General features: G+C 45.4%; 5 protein-coding genes and 2 non-coding genes across 7 annotated transcripts; 3 read left to right on the forward strand and 4 right to left on the reverse strand.

The window, feature by feature from the left end:
• Positions 1-1,339: 1,339 nt before the first annotated feature.
• L203_101086 lies at positions 1,340-1,455 on the reverse strand. Its single transcript, XR_010725524.1, has one exon. It is a non-coding gene; the product is annotated as a 5S ribosomal RNA (ribosomal RNA).
• Positions 1,456-2,296: 841 nt separating this feature from the next.
• L203_101087 (uncharacterized protein) lies at positions 2,297-4,234 on the reverse strand (the record flags this gene model as incomplete). Its single annotated transcript, XM_066210534.1, has 7 exons — positions 2,297-2,416; positions 2,498-2,535; positions 2,583-2,748; positions 2,803-3,400; positions 3,451-3,841; positions 3,900-3,981; positions 4,049-4,234. The coding sequence occupies 7 exons, from the start codon at positions 4,232-4,234 to the stop codon at positions 2,297-2,299; spliced, it is 1,581 nt and encodes a 526-aa protein (XP_066066631.1).
• Positions 4,235-5,143: 909 nt separating this feature from the next.
• On the forward strand, positions 5,144-5,259 carry L203_101088. Its single transcript, XR_010725525.1, has one exon. It is a non-coding gene; the product is annotated as a 5S ribosomal RNA (ribosomal RNA).
• A 225-nt stretch (positions 5,260-5,484) lies between these two features.
• On the reverse strand, positions 5,485-7,442 carry L203_101089 (uncharacterized protein; the record flags this gene model as incomplete). The annotated part of the gene is made up of 6 exons (XM_066210535.1): positions 5,485-5,764; positions 5,819-5,971; positions 6,021-6,672; positions 6,725-7,207; positions 7,257-7,338; positions 7,395-7,442. 6 exons carry the CDS (start codon positions 7,440-7,442, stop codon positions 5,485-5,487), a joined length of 1,698 nt encoding a protein of 565 aa, XP_066066632.1.
• A 1,841-nt stretch (positions 7,443-9,283) lies between these two features.
• L203_101090 (uncharacterized protein) lies at positions 9,284-13,302 on the forward strand (the record flags this gene model as incomplete). The annotated part of the gene is made up of 25 exons (XM_066210536.1): positions 9,284-9,501; positions 9,551-9,736; positions 9,784-9,836; positions 9,885-9,906; positions 9,954-10,072; positions 10,119-10,197; positions 10,250-10,442; positions 10,497-10,568; positions 10,615-10,771; positions 10,816-10,832; positions 10,882-11,030; positions 11,095-11,186; positions 11,233-11,296; positions 11,351-11,362; positions 11,413-11,566; positions 11,618-11,698; positions 11,801-11,923; positions 11,980-12,098; positions 12,150-12,216; positions 12,262-12,387; positions 12,435-12,476; positions 12,536-12,700; positions 12,750-12,845; positions 12,905-13,198; positions 13,249-13,302. 25 exons carry the CDS (start codon positions 9,284-9,286, stop codon positions 13,300-13,302), a joined length of 2,754 nt encoding a protein of 917 aa, XP_066066633.1.
• Positions 13,303-13,757: 455 nt separating this feature from the next.
• Positions 13,758-16,930, forward strand: L203_101091 (uncharacterized protein; the record flags this gene model as incomplete). The annotated part of the gene is made up of 3 exons (XM_066210537.1): positions 13,758-14,618; positions 14,661-15,153; positions 15,204-16,930. The coding sequence occupies 3 exons, from the start codon at positions 13,758-13,760 to the stop codon at positions 16,928-16,930; spliced, it is 3,081 nt and encodes a 1,026-aa protein (XP_066066634.1).
• Positions 16,931-17,278: 348 nt separating this feature from the next.
• Positions 17,279-18,804, reverse strand: L203_101092 (uncharacterized protein; the record flags this gene model as incomplete). The annotated part of the gene is made up of 8 exons (XM_066210538.1): positions 17,279-17,297; positions 17,342-17,713; positions 17,858-17,936; positions 18,000-18,113; positions 18,162-18,247; positions 18,304-18,644; positions 18,698-18,706; positions 18,769-18,804. The coding sequence occupies 8 exons, from the start codon at positions 18,802-18,804 to the stop codon at positions 17,279-17,281; spliced, it is 1,056 nt and encodes a 351-aa protein (XP_066066635.1).
• Between the last annotated feature and the right edge of the window lie 356 nt (positions 18,805-19,160).

Below are 19,160 nucleotides of genomic sequence, written 5' to 3' on the forward strand. Positions count from 1 at the left end.
TTATTATTTATTGGCTATATTCCATGTCATAATTCCAAGGTTCTGACAGTAATGCGTTGTATGAGGCGTCGAATATAGTCTTTTTTTGTCATGAGACTTGCTTGGAATAGGCTATGATGAATATTTTCCTACTGATGAACATTCCGTGTCTCTCTCCTCTTATCTTTGTAACCTATAACTGTCAAGATTCCTAAAAGAAATCGAGCCGGGGTAAGGAATACCACGATACTTTCCTTCCGTCTCGTTAAGAGCGGAAGAGAGAAGAGAGAGCTGATAGTAATTAAGCCAAAAGAGACTCAGCGGTTCGAACGAGCAGGCCATAAAGAGATCAAAGGGTATTGACAGCAGCAATGGTTACATCGTCCTTCTATTTAATGTTTTTTATTCACAATACAAGCTTGGTTGGAAGTGAATGTTTGGATACCGTCGTTGTTTTGAAAGCGAGAAAGAGAAGGATGTAGGTAGGCCCCAATTCTTGTGGCTGCATGTCATGAATATTAGCAATAATTAATATCCACGCTCTGTACCAAAAGGTCACAATAATGCAATCTACATTGCATTATTACTTATTGGCTATATTCCATGTCATAATTCCAAGGTTCTGACACTGCAGAGCCAACGTAGTGCTGGGAGTCAAGATGAACGTACGAGCCTATATATGAAAGTGTCATGTCTAATTCAGGCATTACTATCAGATATAAAGCCATCCACTGCCTCTTTATGGTAAACTAAATATTGATATAACCAACCTCGGCTCCATGTCAGAACCTTGGAACTATGACATGGAATATAGCCAATAAATAATAATGCAACTCCGATTGCATTATTGTGACCTTTTGGTACAGAGCGTGGATCTTAATTATTGCTAATATTCATGACACTCCATCTCTACTAGACAATGGGTCACTGTTGGCATGTGTTGAATCACCCAGTAGAATAAGGATCTATTAACCCGCTGTTTGATCTTGTTTTCAAAGGCGAGTCTGCTTCAAACATTAGACAAAGATGTTTACAAATAGTCAATAGCTTTCAAAGGCTAGGCTTAAGTATTTTGAAGCGCTGTGACCATAGGCTATCAGTGTCGACTCTGTATTCGATCTACAACTTACGAAATCGCAATTCAAGGTCTGCAAAGGTATATCGTTATTATTCTTTGCAAGTTTTGTATTAATGTAAAGTCAAGATGACTGCATTAATGATGGTTTTTAGTAAAGTTAAATGAGTAAAAAAGTGATTTGCAAAACCAGTGTTAGTCAACGATGGGAGATAGTATGGGGCTAGGCCATATTAGAAGTCATGACACTTGGATATGTTAGCAGAGAGAGAAAAAAAATTAAAAACCTCGGCACCCGGGATTCCCAAGTGGTCCCCCACCTTGGTACTAACCGAGCGATATGCAACTTGACTTCACGGATCGGACGGGACGTGGTATTTCATGCAAATTCTATGGCCGAGGATGTCTATAAGTTAAAAAAGATATTATATATTAAATAAATCGTGTTTTCAATTTTTACATTTTGTAGCTTTCATGTCTACTGTGCTTGTTACATTCTAATTTGTACATAGCCAAGGTTATCATCAATGCTCGCCTGTTCACATACTAAGACTGTGCAGGAGAAGAGGAAGTATTAAAAATGTGAGATGTTGTTCACATAGTGGTTTCTGCGCTCCAGGCAATGGTTATCCTGATAACGTTACCTTTAAGAGACTTCTCACACGCCTTGTCTGAGGAAAAGGTTGCCAGAAACTACTCTGATTACCTTTTGTTGTTGACAGCAGAGTCCAGCTTTGGGAAAAAGTCAAACGGCCTCCATTGAAGAATTCAAGGATACAACAGTAATGGTTTTGTTCCAGATTATAGAATGAAATTGTTTACTAGGCCTCCCTTTGGAAGTTTGGCACATTGTCTCCAAAGCTTCAGTATCCTTTGACGATGACCTTTGAAGCGTCCCTCCTTCAAACCTGTCTGGATGTCATTGATTTGGTCTGTCGAAAATCCTGCATGGATGAATGCAGGGCAGGCTTATAAATAGTTAGACACCAAAGTGGAGCAGAATAGTCAAGCATTCAAAAGTTCTGTGAACGATTAACAGCACCAGAAAAATCTTATAGAAAATTTATGCTTTTCCTTTAGCTCTTTGGGGCTATTCAAGAGATTGAACGTAATACAAAATAATAATGATCAATCCTATAACGATAACGGATGACAAGCACGACGCCAACAGTATGTCTTTTTCGTCTAAGCCTTATCTGTTCCGTCGCTAACAGCTGTTTTGTTTTCAGCTTTAACTTCTGCTCACACAGAATGGTTGACGATTCTTGCATCCCGCCTTTCCGAGCTTTCCTCTGCGCGTGAGGTGGCAATGGACCTTAATTTTGGTGGCGGTATGGCGGCAGATGCTGAAAATGTTGCTCCCTTAGAGGCAAAGGTGAATGAAGCCAGACACATGGTTAGCATTTTAGGAAGAGAGTTGAGGAGGATGGGCTTGGAACTTACCTTTTGTAATAACGACATCGCTGTATGATGAAATACAACTATTAAAAGTAACTTCCTTTGCCAGCATAGTTTGATTCTGTCTTACTGGTTAGCCCTTGAGTATCTTCGCGATCATCGCTGTTCTCATTCATTAAATTGTTCATACTAGGCTCAACGTTGCTCTGCGGAGGTGTAAATGGTTTAGCGCCAAAAATGGGTCTTCCGGCTGGTGTGACTAAAGCTGTAACTGGCGGAATACGTTGAAAAGTAACCTTAAATACAGGCATCGGTCAGAAGAAAGCTCTCTTAGTTTGGATATCTCCTACTGTATTATTTATCTTCTGGTAAGCCTTTACCCAAGCTTTGCACACCTCTAATTCCCTTTCAACTCTTCCCTTCCTAGCCATTCTCTCCTCTCTCTTTTTGTCATTCCCTTGACGAAGACTTAGACCTTTAAGTTTTGCTCGAACCTTGCTATCCTCCAATTCTTCCAATTTGTTTTGAGCATCCTTCACCCATGCCAAAGCCTCGCCAACCTTATTTTCTTTATTATTCTCGCCAGTATCTACGCCTAGCCACTTATGAGCAAGAGCAAGAGCAAGAAGGGATTCTTTGGCGAGATATCGCTTGATCGGCGAGATAATGTCACCTTCCACACTATCAGGTTCAATGACCTCTTGCTCAGAATTTGCTCGTAAAAGTTTCCGCGAGGGATTACTGGTATGAATCGGTTGTTTGTGTACCTTCAGCAATGCTCGAGAAGAGTTATAGAGATGGTTAACATGAAGATAGAGCTTGGACAAAAGTGCCGCTGATGGATGATTAGGTGGCAAAGGCGGACCTGGTGGTGTAAAATAAGTGTGTATCAAGACTGGAAGCATCAGTTTCCGAATGGCAGTAAGGTGCGCATCCGCCAGAAATGTCCTACAATCTTGTTCAGATCAGGTGAAAAATCGAGCAGCCCAGATCCCTACATTGACAAAGCTTTCAGTGTTTCCCGGCTGGTTTCTGCAGGCCATTTATCTTTTCTCAGTCGCCCACCACTAGCGCTCCTAACAGGTTCCAGCTGTAGGCAGACATTATCTGCGGCCCAATCTGCTACGCCACTAGCTTGGCATAATAAATCCACCGCTCTTGTCAAACCAGCCGTTGTTTTCTTCTCGTCCTCTGTGGACATGTGTGATTGCGTTTTAGACAATGTAGAATGCTCACAGGGAGGTAAAGAAGATAATATAGAATGAGCGTAATTCGATAATCCTAGCATATAAGCAAGAATCACCATCAGATGTTCACTGTATATCGACAACAGGGGAAGCAGTGGTTGTGAAAAACCATAATGGGTAAGCGGAGCACACCATGGAAAGACTAGAGGAGTTAGTATCATGGTCAGAAGCGACCCGCGATGTGTAAGGGTATTATTCACCTGGCTCGCCCTTGAAAAGTAATTCATCAGCCTCTAAACACGCAATCATCCCCCTCAGATATGGTAAGTAGACTTGTACGGCCTAGATTTCATATGTTTAGCATATAGGTTGCATAATTTTGAAAAAAAAAAAAACAAATAGGCCTTACATCAAGAACAGCCACAGAGCTGGAGCCCGGCGCATTTTCAGCCACGCCCTTCAATGCCAAGTACAGTTTTGTTCTCGCGGCTGTGGCTTCTGAAAGAGCTGATGTGTGAGATGAAGAAGGATCGTTGAATATGTTTGAGAAAGTCAGAAGTGAAGTTGTAGGAAGGGGATAGCGATATGGAGGCATGTCCGCGGTTTTAAGTAGGGATGATGGAAATGTAAAAGTAAAGTGATAAAAAACAATCAAATATATTAGGACACGGTGAGTGGAGGTAGGTTGGGAAGCTTGTCCGGACATATGCTCAGTCAAAAACTGGACTTTTTCTTGCCTGCATTTACTAATTCCTGCATTTTACCTTCATCAGCTCGAAGAACTAAAGTAAAATCTTATTGTTTATATTGACAATGATAGTATCAAAGCAAAAATCCATTCATCTTCAGCTTGATTACATTCGACAACAACAACGACAGCTGCCTCAAGGTTTCAAGGTCTGTTTTAAATGGCAACATGTAAACCCATACCTACAATCATTGCAAACTTTCTCGATCGTTTTCAGGCCAAAACTTCAACGTTGAGCGAGCTCTTGAAAAACTTACTCCGCCACCAAGTCGAGAGCATATTTCAGTTCATAAACTACATCAACGTTGACTTTAACTCTGAGAATTGATACGCTCAATGGTAGGCCTGTTGACGAACCGTCACTATCTATCGTGTAACGTCACATCCTAACCAAGTTGCTAGTGGATTAAAATTTGAGAAAATAATCACAAACAGTGAAGGTATTCTTTCTCAGATAGAGCTAGTTCCTTCTTGGAATCAAAAGTAGTCGATTGGGATGGTACTTTCTCTTGGTTTTCTCCCACGAGACAGTCTGCTTATTGTATTTTATCATCCTTTTAGCTATTGCTTACGGCCAGTCGATTATGGAAAGAGGTTGAGTTTGGGCAATGAGTACAAAGCACAATTCGTGCTTTTCTTGAAAGGCCCACAAAAAAGGTTGCTCATGTAAGAGCATGTAAGTCATAAATAACCTTTTCACCAAAATGAAAGAACTAATAGATGAGATCATAATATTTATTTTAACGTACAGACATCCTCGGCCATAGAATTTGCATGAAATACCACGTCCCGTCCGATCCGTGAAGTCAAGTTGCATATCGCTCGGTTAGTACCAAGGTGGGGGACCACTTGGGAATCCCGAGTGCCGAGGTTTTTTTTGGTAACATTTTTTTCTCAATGAAATTGACTTGTGTATAAATTGAGAAGCGCAGATTTTCAACAATAAACAAAATTCATTAGTAATAGTGGCAAGTCATAGTAAACTTTACAATACGCCATGCAGCGACTTATCATAGAATTTACTAATCATTATACATCCATGCTGTGTTAACCGATATGCCAAGAAATAATGCAGATATGTGAATTTTCTATCCAATTTAATCAGTTTGTAAAGGGTAAGCGACCCATTCTTTGTTTTCTTCTTTGAATCCCCAAGCCACTCTCTTTGCTTGAGGCCTAATTCCAACCCATTCGCCCATAGCCCCATCTTTGATCCATATACCTCCATGCGTTCTCCATTCTTCAGTCACTTTGTTTGCCAGCGAAGAGTGGTTATCGATGTCTTTCCTCTCAGTAGGACTAAGCTCGTGAGAGGGTACCGACAGATGCATGAAATCCCGGGATGCAACTACCATGCCAGTTTTTCCTTCAGCAATTCTACAATGAACTGCAATTTGATCTACTATGGATTGCATGATGATGCGCACATACAGTTCATTAGCATGTTGTGATGTTAGGGGCATAGGAGTCACTGGGAGACCATTATCGTTTGATAGAGGATGAGGGGTTGGATAAGGAAAGGGGCAAATGGATGAGAGAATTGATGGGAGAGCTCTTGATGTGTGGTATCTAGGAGCAGGAAACCTTTTTTGAGATCAGAGATGGAAAACTTGTAGATTGATCAGAGACCTACATTGCTGAAAAGTGATTGACGACGACTCTTCTGGCTCGGATGTCCCTAGCAAACTCTCCAACTTGGTCAGGCGTCGAGTGTCCTCTGGACTGTGCTTTTTTCTCTACTTCACGCTTCTTGTTCTCGTCGACATCATAAACATAGTCACCATTCTGTTTATTGCCTTCTGTAGCTGCTCGTTCCGCTTCAGGTTCAAGTTGATGGGATGAAACAGTGTCTCCTGTAGAAGTACCGCATGTAATAGCTAAACTAGGTTCCAAATTGCGCATTCTAGCATTTTGTCCCTTATTATCTCGTTGTATGGCTTGTGGAATAGCGGCGTTCGTACACTCATGTATCAGTAGACTGGCGTCTTCGCACATCTTTTTAAAGACGTGGTTTTGCGTGCCTCCCAAGCAATCTCCAAAGATGACAAATTTTCTTGGCGGTAGACCAGATGGTTCTGGGGGTTGGATTACATCTCCCGAGGGAAGCGTCAGCGGTGGTGGTGGGGGGAGGGACGTCAAATGCGATAAGAGAGAAAGTGGGTGTAATACTGGTGGATCACGCTGCATCAAGTCTTTTGCGTTGGCTTGTAAAAGGGGTATCAGGGCTTTTGTATCCAGAGGAAGACGGGGAGTGGGTTCTTTTAAAATGTACCCTATTGATGGCACTACAAAGAGGTCAGCACAGAAGATAATCAATTTGAAGCTTTGTGAGTTCACCTCTGTGACGTAAAGGTCCAGCGCTGACCTGCCATCCTTTACCGCCCTTTCCACTGCCCTCACGTAAGATCGCCTTCCAAACTCCATCCGCATCAGTCCTCATATCAACACCTACCCCTTCATTCGCATGCAAAGCGTCCCCAGAACAGCTTGCGGATGGGCTGTGACCTTCTTCCAATAATTCATGAACCGCATAGACACCCGAAAGATTTGCCTGGGTCGTATTGAGAATTGTCCGGACGAGGTTTCTTAAACCAGCGGGCCCATAGATGTGAAACGTAGATCTCTTTTTTACCCCCAGCTCCTTGAGATGTTCAATGTCGCCCTCTTTCAATGATACGCCACTCATTACCGAGTTCAGGATAGGTACTAACCCCAATACATGGTCTATGTGAAGATGCGTGATGAATATGCGGGTGATATTGACAATCTTTAACGAAGATTGATGGAGTCGCCCAAGGGAACCATCGGCAGTATCAAACACTTTTCAAATTATTATTCCCTTCCTTGCAGATAACTCTACGCGACTCACGCCATAATTCATTGCCAAAATCAACCGCCAGACACGAGCAATTTCTACTCTGAATAGGTCCACCACCGCTGCTTGTCCCAAGCTGGTCGCTTGACATCAGTCCACACTGCCTAAGCAAGAAGAATAAGTAGTACTCACAAATTGGACAGATACAGAAGGAAGAGGCTTAGTCTTTGTTGCTGCCATGTCTTTTTTTTTGAATACAAGTTTGAGAAGAGAAAGTGAAAATAATTCAATATGAGTTATTATTGAGAGGAAAAAGTAGAGGCAATGGCGGCGACAACCGAAAATGGTACCTAACGACAAAAGTGGAGGCTGATCATTATCATTCAATATTAAAAAGAAATATCTTGAATTTTAAATAGATATTGCCACTTTGGTTATCCTATTTGATACTTTAAATACTCCATACGAGCAGCACAAATGTCTTTTGTTGAACCAAAGCTTTCATGTAAGCATCCTCTCACAGCTGGTCATACATTCGTGCTCATCTTTTCGCCTGTGACGCCCTGTCTGCGTATAAACAGGGAATGGAGGTGGAAAACCAACCAGTGAGTATCCTCTCTCTTCTTTTTAAAGTTCTTTCAATTTACTGGGCGCTTTGATGTAACGTGGTATGGTAAAATGAATTGTGTCATATAAGCTGCTTTTTCTCCCAATCATATTGTGAACCACTGACGAATCCTTGTGGCAGAAATAGGAGCAGCAAAATTCAAGCCTGTATGCCTGGGAGGGATCTAGATGTAGAGCAATTCAGTGCTCCTCTTTAACTAATTGGCAAAATGACTCCGAGTTTGGGTCGCTTGTCTTGAGCTTCAAAATTGTCAACTGACATCAAACTGTAGTCTCATCCCCTAATGCTCCAATACCAACGAGAGCCCATTGCCAAATTGCCTTGACCATTCGCTGCTCATTTTATTAATCTGTCAGGGTCTAATAAAGAGTATCCAACTATGGTAAGAAAAACGTTTTCAAACAAGATGGAAACACCGATGAAAGAGATTCTAATGGAGCGTTATCAAAATCGTTAGACTTGTAGCAGTGAATAACCAAATAAACAACTTGTGAGGCTGTCAGATGGGAATATAGCGGTTTCTACCCATACCAGCTTGTGGTCGCCAACCCTTAACCTAGCAGACACATTTTTATAATGAGGTTTTTAGCAGCCTACAGTTTCTTCTCTCTGCAAGTGTTTAGCACAATATACCCAATGAATCTTTCAACGTAGCAAGACATGACTCTAGCCAGCAAATACTCGCCTAGACTCTCTTGTTACTCTAACAACACTCTCACCTCCACCCAAAAATAAAGCATCTCATTTGATGCAGGGTTATGGACAAGGGTAGTGGGCGTATTCCTCAAGTTGCCAGCTTCAACCACTTTCTGCAAACTAAATCCATCGTCTCAAGTAGTCATCTCGCCCTCTTTCCATAACAAGAAAACAATTCAAAAAAAAAACAAAGGGGAACCCTGACATCAGAAGGCGGTAGTGTGGTGCCAGCGACATCGTGCGGTACATTCAGCAAGCTGAAGAGGTAACCGCGGGCGCAGAAAAACTTCGCGAGAAGAAAACCCCGTAGGGTTGTAACGCTTCTCACAGCGTTAAGAACAGATACTACACATGATCTTAGCCAAAAGAGGCCAGAGAGGATACTGTGATTGACATATGACAGACTACACCTTAACCACTTTGGCGAAGTATGACGTGTTATTGTTTAGTATAATCGACCAGGATATCCCCTATGCCAAGACTTGATTGCCAAGACCCGGCCATGTTATTCGACAACCGCTAGTACAACAAGCCTGTGCAACCTGTGCAGCCTGTGCATTTTGATTACGTATTCATACCTCTCGCTGCATGTATAGAGAATGATCTCAACGAGGCTATGAAACTGGGGTCCTTTTGTATGATTTATGTTTTGGCCATACTTTAATCGTTACTTTAGAAATGCACAGGTCGCTCTCTGCAGCTGAGTCAACCGATAAAATATTTGCCACTCATTGCAGCTGATTCGTTTATAAACCAAATGACCCACCACGATCCATTTACTGATTCGTTCCACCAAAACCCATATCCTCAGCCGCAAACCGGCCATCGGTCAGCATACCCTCCAGCTCCAAGCTCCTCTTACAGCAGTCTGCACTATGATGACCATGGCGACGTTGGCTACGGCAGGGGTGGCCAACAGCACAGCGCGTGGATGGCTGGAGAGGATGAGGAAGAGTTGAAGCCTCTGACGAACGAGTGTGTCTTGACGGGCGACTGGGATGGGCTCACGCTGACCTATGAAAAGTGCCGCCTCTTCGATGGTATTCCTTAACAGTGACCCTTATCTTAGCGGCGGACCGACTGCTCGTCCTGATTCTGCTGCTAGCTCGACCAACACCGCCAGCTGGGATTTTATAAGGCGTCAAGTGGGTCCTAGGCGAGGTGCGACGATCAAAAAGATCAAATTGACCAAGGGAAACTTTATCAATGAGTGAGCTGAGGAGGATGTATGTTTAACTGCCGTCTAATTCTTGGTAGTTACCCAGTGCCGGGACCTGTGTCTAGCTCAGTGGAGGCGAAATGGCTGGGCGGTGAGTTGAGCAATTGCGAACGAGTAAAGGTTTCTAACGGTGTGGCAGACAAGAACAACAATGAATTCACGTGAGAGAATGGCCGTGATCTGGGGCCAAGCTGAAGATGGTCTATAGCCACATGCGATACACAGCTGCTACTTGTGATCCTGACGATTTCACCCCAGAAAACGGATGGAAACTCAAGACGGCATCTTATAATAGAGAGACTGAGTTGCTGATCGCAATCACGAGTTGTAGGCTGGCCTTCAGTACGCGTGGTAAGCTACTGACAAGGCGTAGATAATGAAGACAAGCATTTGTATGCGCGTACGCTTCACAACGTGATGCTCAATATCCGAGACATTTGCAATACCAAGGCGTTGGTCTGCTTGGCTCTTGACTGTCTTACCTGCTGATGAACGAGATGTTAGATCCAAGTTTTGGCGTCGTTCAGCAGAGGAAGGTCATCCCGGGTGGCAGAAAATCGTGGTCGCACTGATTGCAGATGGTATCGGTCCCATGGACACTGAAGTTCTTGATGTTTTGGCTACCATTGGTGTCTTTCAGGACGGCGTTTTGAAAAAAGAGGTTGATGACAAAAAGACGGTGGCCCATATCTTTGAGGTGATTCGATGACATGGCAAAGCTTCGACTCTTTTGACTCTTGGCAATTTCTAGTACACTACCCAACTCTCAATTGATGCGACGCCTCAACTCGTACAACCTCATCCTGATGATCCCAACAATCTTGTAAGCAGCTTCAGTCTTGGCGAGACTCGTACTGATAGTCATGAAGGTCCCAGTGCAAATTATATTTGTACTCAAGCAAGAGAATGCCAAAAAAATAAACTCACATCGTTGGCTTTTCAACGCTTTGGGAAACCAACTTCATCCAGAGATATGTGTGTTACTGGATGCGGGAACCAAGCCAGGCCACAAAGCCATTTATCATTGTGAGTTTGTTGTGTGTGAGTGTCGCATACTTATTTGTCCACAGTATGGGAAGCCTTTTATGTGAGCCACGACATCTATGATAAGGAATAGAAATGCTGAAAGTTTTCAGAATAACCCCAACCTTGGTGGTGCTTGTGGAGAAATCCATGCCATGATCAAAAAAGGTATCAAGCTCTTGAATCCTCTTGTGGCAGCACAAAATTTCGAATACAAAATGTCAAATATCCTTGATAAACCACTTGAGAGTAGTTTCGGCTAGTAAGTTTTGGAACGACACGCGTCATGCGTAACAGTTCAAGGGCAACTCACCAAATACATGTAGTGTGAGCGTCTTACCTGGTGCATTCAGTGCATATAGGTTCAGAGCTATTCAAGGGCGACCGTTGACTCAATATTTCCATGGTGATGCAACGTGTACGTTTATATCGTTCCCGAAAGGTACGAAAGTTAAGAAATATAGTGGCTGCTCGTTTAGGAAGCAAGGGTGTGTATGGGATGAACATCTTTACTAAGAACATGTTTCTGTGAGTCAGAACGTGCGCGGGAATCCGGCTTGTTGAATGCTAACTTATTCACAGTGCCGAGGATAGGTATGCCTTTGCTCGCTCAACAAAAACAACATTGACTTATGAATGCATAGGATTTTGTGTTTCGAGCTTGTAGCCAAAGCGAAAGAGAGATGGGTTCTTCAATATGTTAAACCTAGTAAAGCAGAAACAGACGTGCCAGAGCAAGCAGCCGAGCTTATCAGTCAACGTCGTCGATGGTTGAATGGTTCGTTTGCGGCTTCGGTGGTAAGTTTCCTCAACATCTTCTTGTTCAATAAGCTGAGGGAAATATGACAGTACTCTCTCTTCCATTTTTTTAGACTGTATAGGAGCAGTCATGGACTAATCAGGATGATTATGTTCCATGTTCAGGCTTTGGTGAGTTTCGCTGCATGCACAAGCATTATTGTTGACATTGTATCCACCCATAGTACAATATGTAAGCTTCATTTTCGGTCTTACCGACTTCACAGCTGATAGCCTATCAGGTTCAGTCTTATTTTCTCTTGGTTCGCCCTTGCCAATCTATGGCTTACATTCTCTATTGTCATCGAGCTTCTTCCTGAAAGCGCCAAAATCAACGTATTTGCTACAGCGGATGCCGTGAGTAATCTCTATTCCAAAGATAACAATGTTTGCTCACATCAAGCCTTGAACAGACTCATTGGGTGAATCTTGTTTTCCAGTGGATGTACATGGCATTTTTGATGCTTCAATTCGTCTTGGCCCTTGGTAATAGACCCAAAGGCGAGAAAGGGCTCTACATCATCACACTTTGGTAGGTTTCTTGGTCTTCCCGGAAAGTAAGCATTGCTGATCTGGGTAAAAGGCTTTTCGCTGTTTTGTCTCTCTACCTCATCGTCTGCTCAGTCATTCTATCCGTCGTTGCCTTCAAAGTATGTCCTTGATAATATTTTCGTTTGCATCTGACGATAAATTAGGGGGCGTTGGGATACCCCGGAAGCATCTCACAAAAACTGGGAAATCTCTTCAATTCAACGAATGGCGTGCTGGTTGCAGCAGTCATGTCTACTATCGGCATTTATCTTATGGCCTCCTTCCTCTATGTAAGTATATTCATTTGAAATCTTAAAATGCGCTAACGGCAAGATAGCGAGACCCTTGGCACATGTTTACTTCTTTCCCACAATACATGGTATGTGATATATTCATTTCGTTAAGCAATGATAGTGGATGACAACCTTTCCCCGGTAGCTTTTGGCTCCATCATTCACTAATGTTCTCAATGTCTATGCGTTTTGTAACCTGCACGATGTTTCATGGGGCACAAAAGGTTCCGACAAAGCCGAGGCACTTCCAGCTGTATCTTCAAGTAAAGGAAAAGATGGTGATGATGACGTGGTAGAAGATAAACAAAGAGTGAGGCCAATCAAACTAACACGGCGATGGATGACTAACTGTTCGACAGAGTCAAGATGAGCTAGATGAGTCTTTTAAGCAAGTTGTGCAACGGGCCGTTGCTCCACATAAGCCAGAGGAGAAAGAAGAGAAGCCCAGCATGGACGTAGGTTTAATCCTGCATCTAATTTAGCATAATCGGGCCATGATCTAATCTCGATGTAGGATCAAAACCGAACATTCCGTACCCGACTCGTAGGCGTCTGGCTTCTTTCTAATGCTGCCCTTGCCATTTCCGTCCAGACTCTCAACGGTCTTGACACCACCCGAAAACTTGTCCAAGCTTGTATTCCATCCAGTTTCAATGCCAACAACGGGAGCGTGGTGGTCCCCATCAATGGAACTTGCATCAATGAAGCACTCAGTTTTGATGACGAAAAGTTGCAGGATAAGCAACAGCTATATTTCCAGGCACTTTTATGGGCTACGTTTGGGCTTTCCATGGTTAGATTTATCGGTGTAAGTCGTTGAATGAGTATATGGAGTGCAAACCTCTGATGATGTTGTAGTGCTTATACTATTGGATCACAAGGCAGTTTGGAAGGTGTTGCAGACGCAACTAAAAGTGTTTATGAAAAGAGTACCCACCAAGTAGAAATGAAACCACTGGTATGGTCAAAAACATCAAAGAATTGAGTGGATGAGTAACGTTAACGAAACAATAACGGCATTATCATGATCTTCAAGTGTGCAGTGTCTTGTAATTATTTCTGATCATTAGCAAACAATGATTATTTATCTGGAAATGCATCTCCAGTACATGTACAAAGTTATATCTCAGTCGTTGATATGGCAGAAAGGAGAAATTGTAATGGTTGATTAGTATTCATTGTGATCATCGTGCCTGGATTTTCTATCAATTATTTACTTTCTAATCAACAATGCACTTTGGTCGAAAACAAACAAATCTCAGTCTTGTTCATCTCCTGCAACCTTTTTAACATTCGACTTTTGTGTCTTGTAATATTCCTACAGAAATACAATTCAACTCGCCCATGGGACTGTAAATATCCTTGCTATGTTTGTCCCTGTTACGCCAGTAGCAGGACCATCAAGGTCATCCTATACCAACGCCTCCTTTTCTTCCCCTGTATTTCGACATGGATCCGTCTTTTCATGCTCTTCCAGTCTTATCCATCCATCTTCATACAGTACACCTACTCCGTTTCAAAACGGTAATGTGAGAATCAGGTCTGCCTCGGTATTCAGCAGAGAGCAGTGGAAGAAGGAAGAGTTTTCACGTAAACGGCAAGAATCTAGAGAAAAGCTCAAGACAAGTTGGGATCTCTTGTTTGAGAAATACAAAAACGTGGAGGATGACGATGAAATTGACCTTCGTACAGGTGAGATTGTCAAGGATAGGGGTCGATTGAGGTCTATACAACCGAGACCGTTTGGGAAGAATGTTGGGCTTGTGAGCGATGATGAGGGCTCAGTGGAGGATGGTCTGGATATGTGCGAGTTTGATTCAGATGAGGATGAGCTGGGAGGCTGGGGAAACAAATCTGGGCTTGATCCTCAGGAGCCGGAATGGGAGCTAATTGAACCAACCTCTCGGCCTTGGACAAAAGAAGATGAGCAAGATTTTGAAGAATTTTTAAAGGCAGAGGAGAATTCGCGGGTACAATTTAGCCCAGATGAAGGGGACGAAGGAAGGAATCGACATGGGCCAAGAGAGTCAGCGTATAGTGAGATGGGCGATTCCCAATGCTGGAGAGATATCTCGCCACGTTCAAGAGGAACTCGCTTTCTTTCACTGCCCACTCTCAATGGCCTGTTTTCTTCTAATCAAGAATCCTCAGAAGATGAGCTTGGGACTATCAGTAACAACAAAGAAGACGTTGTGCGCTGCGCTCCTGTTCACAAGCGCTTGCCAAAAGTATGTCTTGTGTGTGCTTTATCCATCGCTGACAGTAGATAGGCCCTGCCTGAGATTGTCTGCCCTAGAGTGAAGAGAACCCAACGTCCTAGTAGAGTTATGGAAGTGGTGATACCCTCCAGATCTAGATCAAAATCTTGCTCTGCTTCTTGCCGTCCTCCTGTAAAACAGATTCAATCTGTACCAAAATCAGCTTCTGCAATAAACCTGCTGTCGGACCTGTTTACACCTCCACCGCAAGAGCCTTTTGAAACACCAAGAGCAACAGCTCAAAATGCTTCAAAGTCTGTTTACTCTAATGGCAAAGGAAAACAGCGTATGTTGGGAGAGCGGCCAAGAGAAGGCACGATTGGGCTTGCTTCATTGCGTCTGGATGATGCAAAATATTTCAAGGAGGTACTCTTAAAGAGGAACGGAGATACATTTAAATGTGACACTTGCCAACAATACGGTGGGGTTAGGCGTGAGAACGCCCATCTATGTAAAGGCAGGACAGGTATGTGTATGTTTGAGTTGGAGGAGGTTGATGTGTCTCGTGAGTATTGTTGACTTGCCTTTAATAATACTCATTGAGAATTACTGCAGATATCTCAAATAACATTGCAAAAGATAGGCAACTGAGGACTTTTTCTGAATCTCCAGATCATTCGCAAATCAAAGACACTCTAGTCGTTAATGGCTTTCGAATTCGGAAATGCAGATCATGTCGAGATGCGGGAGGGGAAAGAAGTGAGAACGCTTCAAAGTGTAAAGGAAAAAACTCGGAAAAGAGATGTCCTTTTATTGATAAGCAAAAATCGACCAAAGCATCGGCGGGAGTTTACGAGCGTCATACTGACAAACCAGTGGCGGACGATACGAACAGCGACGTGGAATTTATTCTTTCAACGCATACTTCTCATTCGAAAGTGACAATTCTCCACCAGAAAAGCCAGGCATCCATTCACGAAGCAGAAACCAAAGTATCTGCCATCAACTCAACTTTACGCAGAGCTTCTAATGCTTCTGACAGCAACGAGCGCCATGATCTAGTTAGAAAGGGACCATCTGTATCAAAATCGCAAAAGAATCAAAATCCATTGGGCAAGCGCAAGTCTGTTGTTGTAGCCGCACTTCCATCGCCTCCTCCGACCTCATCTATTACTCCCTCTTCACCCACAGTCGATGATATCTTGTCTGTTTCTCCTGAATTGTCTCTACCACCATCATCCCCTCCGCCTCATGATCTTTTCTCTCCTGCGTCGAGGACACGTTCAAAGCCTATTCCCTCTCCATCTGTCTCTGTGAATGATTGCGCGGCGCCTGCTCTGCATGTGTCGCGAGTTGACCCTCCGGGTCGTATCATACATCCCGTATATCATCCTACTCCACCGCCTTCTACAGACGGCTGTCGTAGCTCTTCACTGTCTAGCGACAATCCCATGGTATCTCTTCCAAGAAAGAGCGCTCTTCGCCGTCCGTCGGAATTTTCCAACCCTCGACCACCTTCTAGTGTCAAGCGTATACGATTCTCCATGGTACCTCATTCGCCTGTACAATCGCCATCACCAAGCGAAGGCGATGAGAGCGAGGATGAGCTTGATTTACTTGGGAAATCAAAAACGTCATCGGCAACGACGCCTTGCTACAAGTATGAGCGCAGCTCGAGTCCTTTGAGGAATGAATGGAATGTAAGAGCGGCCGATCTAGGTATCAAGCTTGGAATAGAGCATACTGGCAGGCTTCCAATAGCGATGGTCAAGAACCTGGTACCCTCTATGGGATCTTTGCGTCCCACTCTGGGTTCATCATCTCTCTCCGCTTCCAAGTTTGCTCTGCCCTCTCCTCCTCTTTCAGATGTTTCTCGACAACGTTCACTTTCTTCGATAAAGACAACACCCAGGGAGGCGAGCCGTAAACCAAGTTCAAGCCTCATGCTACCACCCCCGGTCCCATACAGCAAAATCCGTTCTACGCCTCGGCTATCTACCCCTCGTATCAACACCAGCGAGTCTCCAGCGCCTTGTCCTCCACCTATCGTCTTTAAATCTCTGCCTTCTCCTGTCGTTCACGCACGCGCACGCTCACGTAGTGCATCGACTGCACCCGCTTTTGAGACGAACCCGTCAACCCCTCAGACCCGATCAAGAGGTTTACCTGACCCTCGACAGTTGGCGACGACGCCGTCGAGAAAGAGTAGCAGGGCGTTGCGGAATTTGCAAAGGGTGGCCAAGGAGATTGGGGATAATGCCGGCTTGGAATGGGGTTTGGATGAGGAAGCGGATGACGGCGGGAGGATGTGGCGGGAGGGAAGTGTCGCTGCTTATAGGTAGTGGGAGTGCGAGAGAGTCAGGGCTTGGGTGTAGCGGAGTTTCATTGTAGAGTCTGGAGCGTGATGAATGTATCTTTTTTATTGATTAATAATGGGCATGCCAACGCAAGGCGTCAGCTAGTTGACACGCTTGGCCGCCTGGATAGGGTTGCAACAGTTATCAGCATACATGAGACTCTTTCATGGTAAGAGCCGTTCCCGACATGACTTTTGAAAAGTGTGAATTACGCATCCCACAAACCACCCTCTGTAGTATACAACTCGCATCTGAATCTATCTGTGGTGACCTACACGATGGCTCGCACAGCTACAGACGAACCTTTTGGCGACACAAACTGGGCGAGAGAGCTCAATCAAGTTCTGGATTACTTTGCAACGTCAAGTCGGCCCACACACCTATGATGTAACTCACTAATCATCAGGCTCCCGATTCTCTGCCTCACCGCCCGCCCATTGATGCCGTGTTCGCGCACGAAGCCTAGCACGCGCTTCCGCCAACAGCCTTTCATTCGTCCTTTGCGCTGAGCTGGATGCGGGAGATTCGTCCGACACGGCTGGTGGCTCAACGGGCGGGGACTCAACGGGCGGGGACTCAGCAATGGGCGGCTCCGCAATTGAGTTTTCAGAGTTCAAGCCACTCCCTGCTTGGGATGTCGGCTCACCATCTGCAACCTCTACCGACGGCGTAAACTCTCCAAATATCCGCCGAAGAAAGGTCTGTATGGCCGTTTCAAGATCTCCGTTATCCCGTGAATGCGCATCTTCACCGACGAGTGAAAGCCGACTATACCAACCTCAGCAATCTGCTGGTGCAAACGTATACCACTTGCCAGACTGGACATGAGCCATTTTGGCGCAGCCACGGAACAAGACAGCCAGGGTGTAATACATGGCTGAGAATCAGCGAGACACTACCCACCCAACTTACGAGCACGGCAGGTGGATGACTTCTTCCCCAACCTTGAAGTCTTCCTGGCACACTGGACATTCCTTGTGCCGGCATTGCGCTTTTCTTGGTCAGCGCCGTCTATCCAGTCGCCCATCCAAACGCCATCCAAACGCCAACCTACCCAGCGTCTCGTCGTCAAAAGTCATTCTCGGCAGCTCTCGGATCGCACTCTCGCTGGCCGGCGCCTGTGCCCCAGGGTTGGACAACAGCATCAGCCTCTCCCACAGGCTGGACCCTATGCCGCTAGGCATCAGCACCGCCCGGCAACGCCTGGTGGACCTACCTCCTGGTGGGCCACGGAACGATGCCTGCTCCCTGTTGTCTGACGCCTGCTCCCTGTTGTCCGACGCGAGCCCTCCGGTGATCTCCCTGCGACCGAGTCAGCTCCTGCGCGACGTTGACGACGCACACTGTCGACCACTCACATCGTCGACGGTCCAAATCCCACGCCTGACCCAGCTCGTCCCACGCTGGGATTTCTCGCCATAATCGCTTCGACCAGCGCTGCCGCGGGACGGCCCACCGTCACTCTTGCGTGTACATCTCCCGAGTTGTATGTAAACGTCCTCACAGCGTCCTCGCTGGTGGTGTGTGGCGGTTCCCTTGGCCGTACCGCGCCAGCCAGTGCTCCCAGTATGCCAGATAGAAAGTGGGTTCCTGCTGGCTCGGTCGTTTCGCGGTGCAGTGGTTCGTCGTCGTCGTCGCCGCCCTCACCCTCCTCCACAAACTCTCCCTCACACAGCCCACACACCGTCGTCCCGTCGACCTACCCATCAGCCTCGCCATCCACTCTACACTCACCGTCGCTGGACGCATCACCGCGCGACACTACAGCGTATTAGCCGTCTACAAGTGCTGCCGCCGTCGCCGCCGCCGCCGCCGCCACCCACCTCATGACAATACCACAGCGACGATGAATCAGACATGGCGAATAACCAACAAGTAAAGATGGAGAAGCAACGATGAAAAGTATCTCGTGACGTCACGACGTCGCCTGGTCCTCGCGATAGGCGCGCCGCGTCGCGCCGCACGCATCGCACGCATAGGCTCGCGGCCTTGGCGTGTCGCCCACCCGACTGTTCCACAGCCAAACCCTAATCGCCCGATTCCATCAAACCAAACTTTATGATCCCGATGGATCCCCCCCCGCATCGCTGCGGTGCATCACTGCGCCACCCGAAAAGAGGCCTCCCCCGACCCGATCAGGCCCCATCACGCTTCGCCCGTTGCATCACCGTCACGCCTGATCAACATGCGCCCCACTATTCGTCCCAGGCTACCC

Source organism: Cryptococcus depauperatus, chromosome 1 (assembly GCF_001720195.1).
Source record: "Cryptococcus depauperatus CBS 7841 chromosome 1, complete sequence".
Classification (NCBI taxonomy): domain Eukaryota; kingdom Fungi; phylum Basidiomycota; class Tremellomycetes; order Tremellales; family Cryptococcaceae; genus Cryptococcus; species Cryptococcus depauperatus.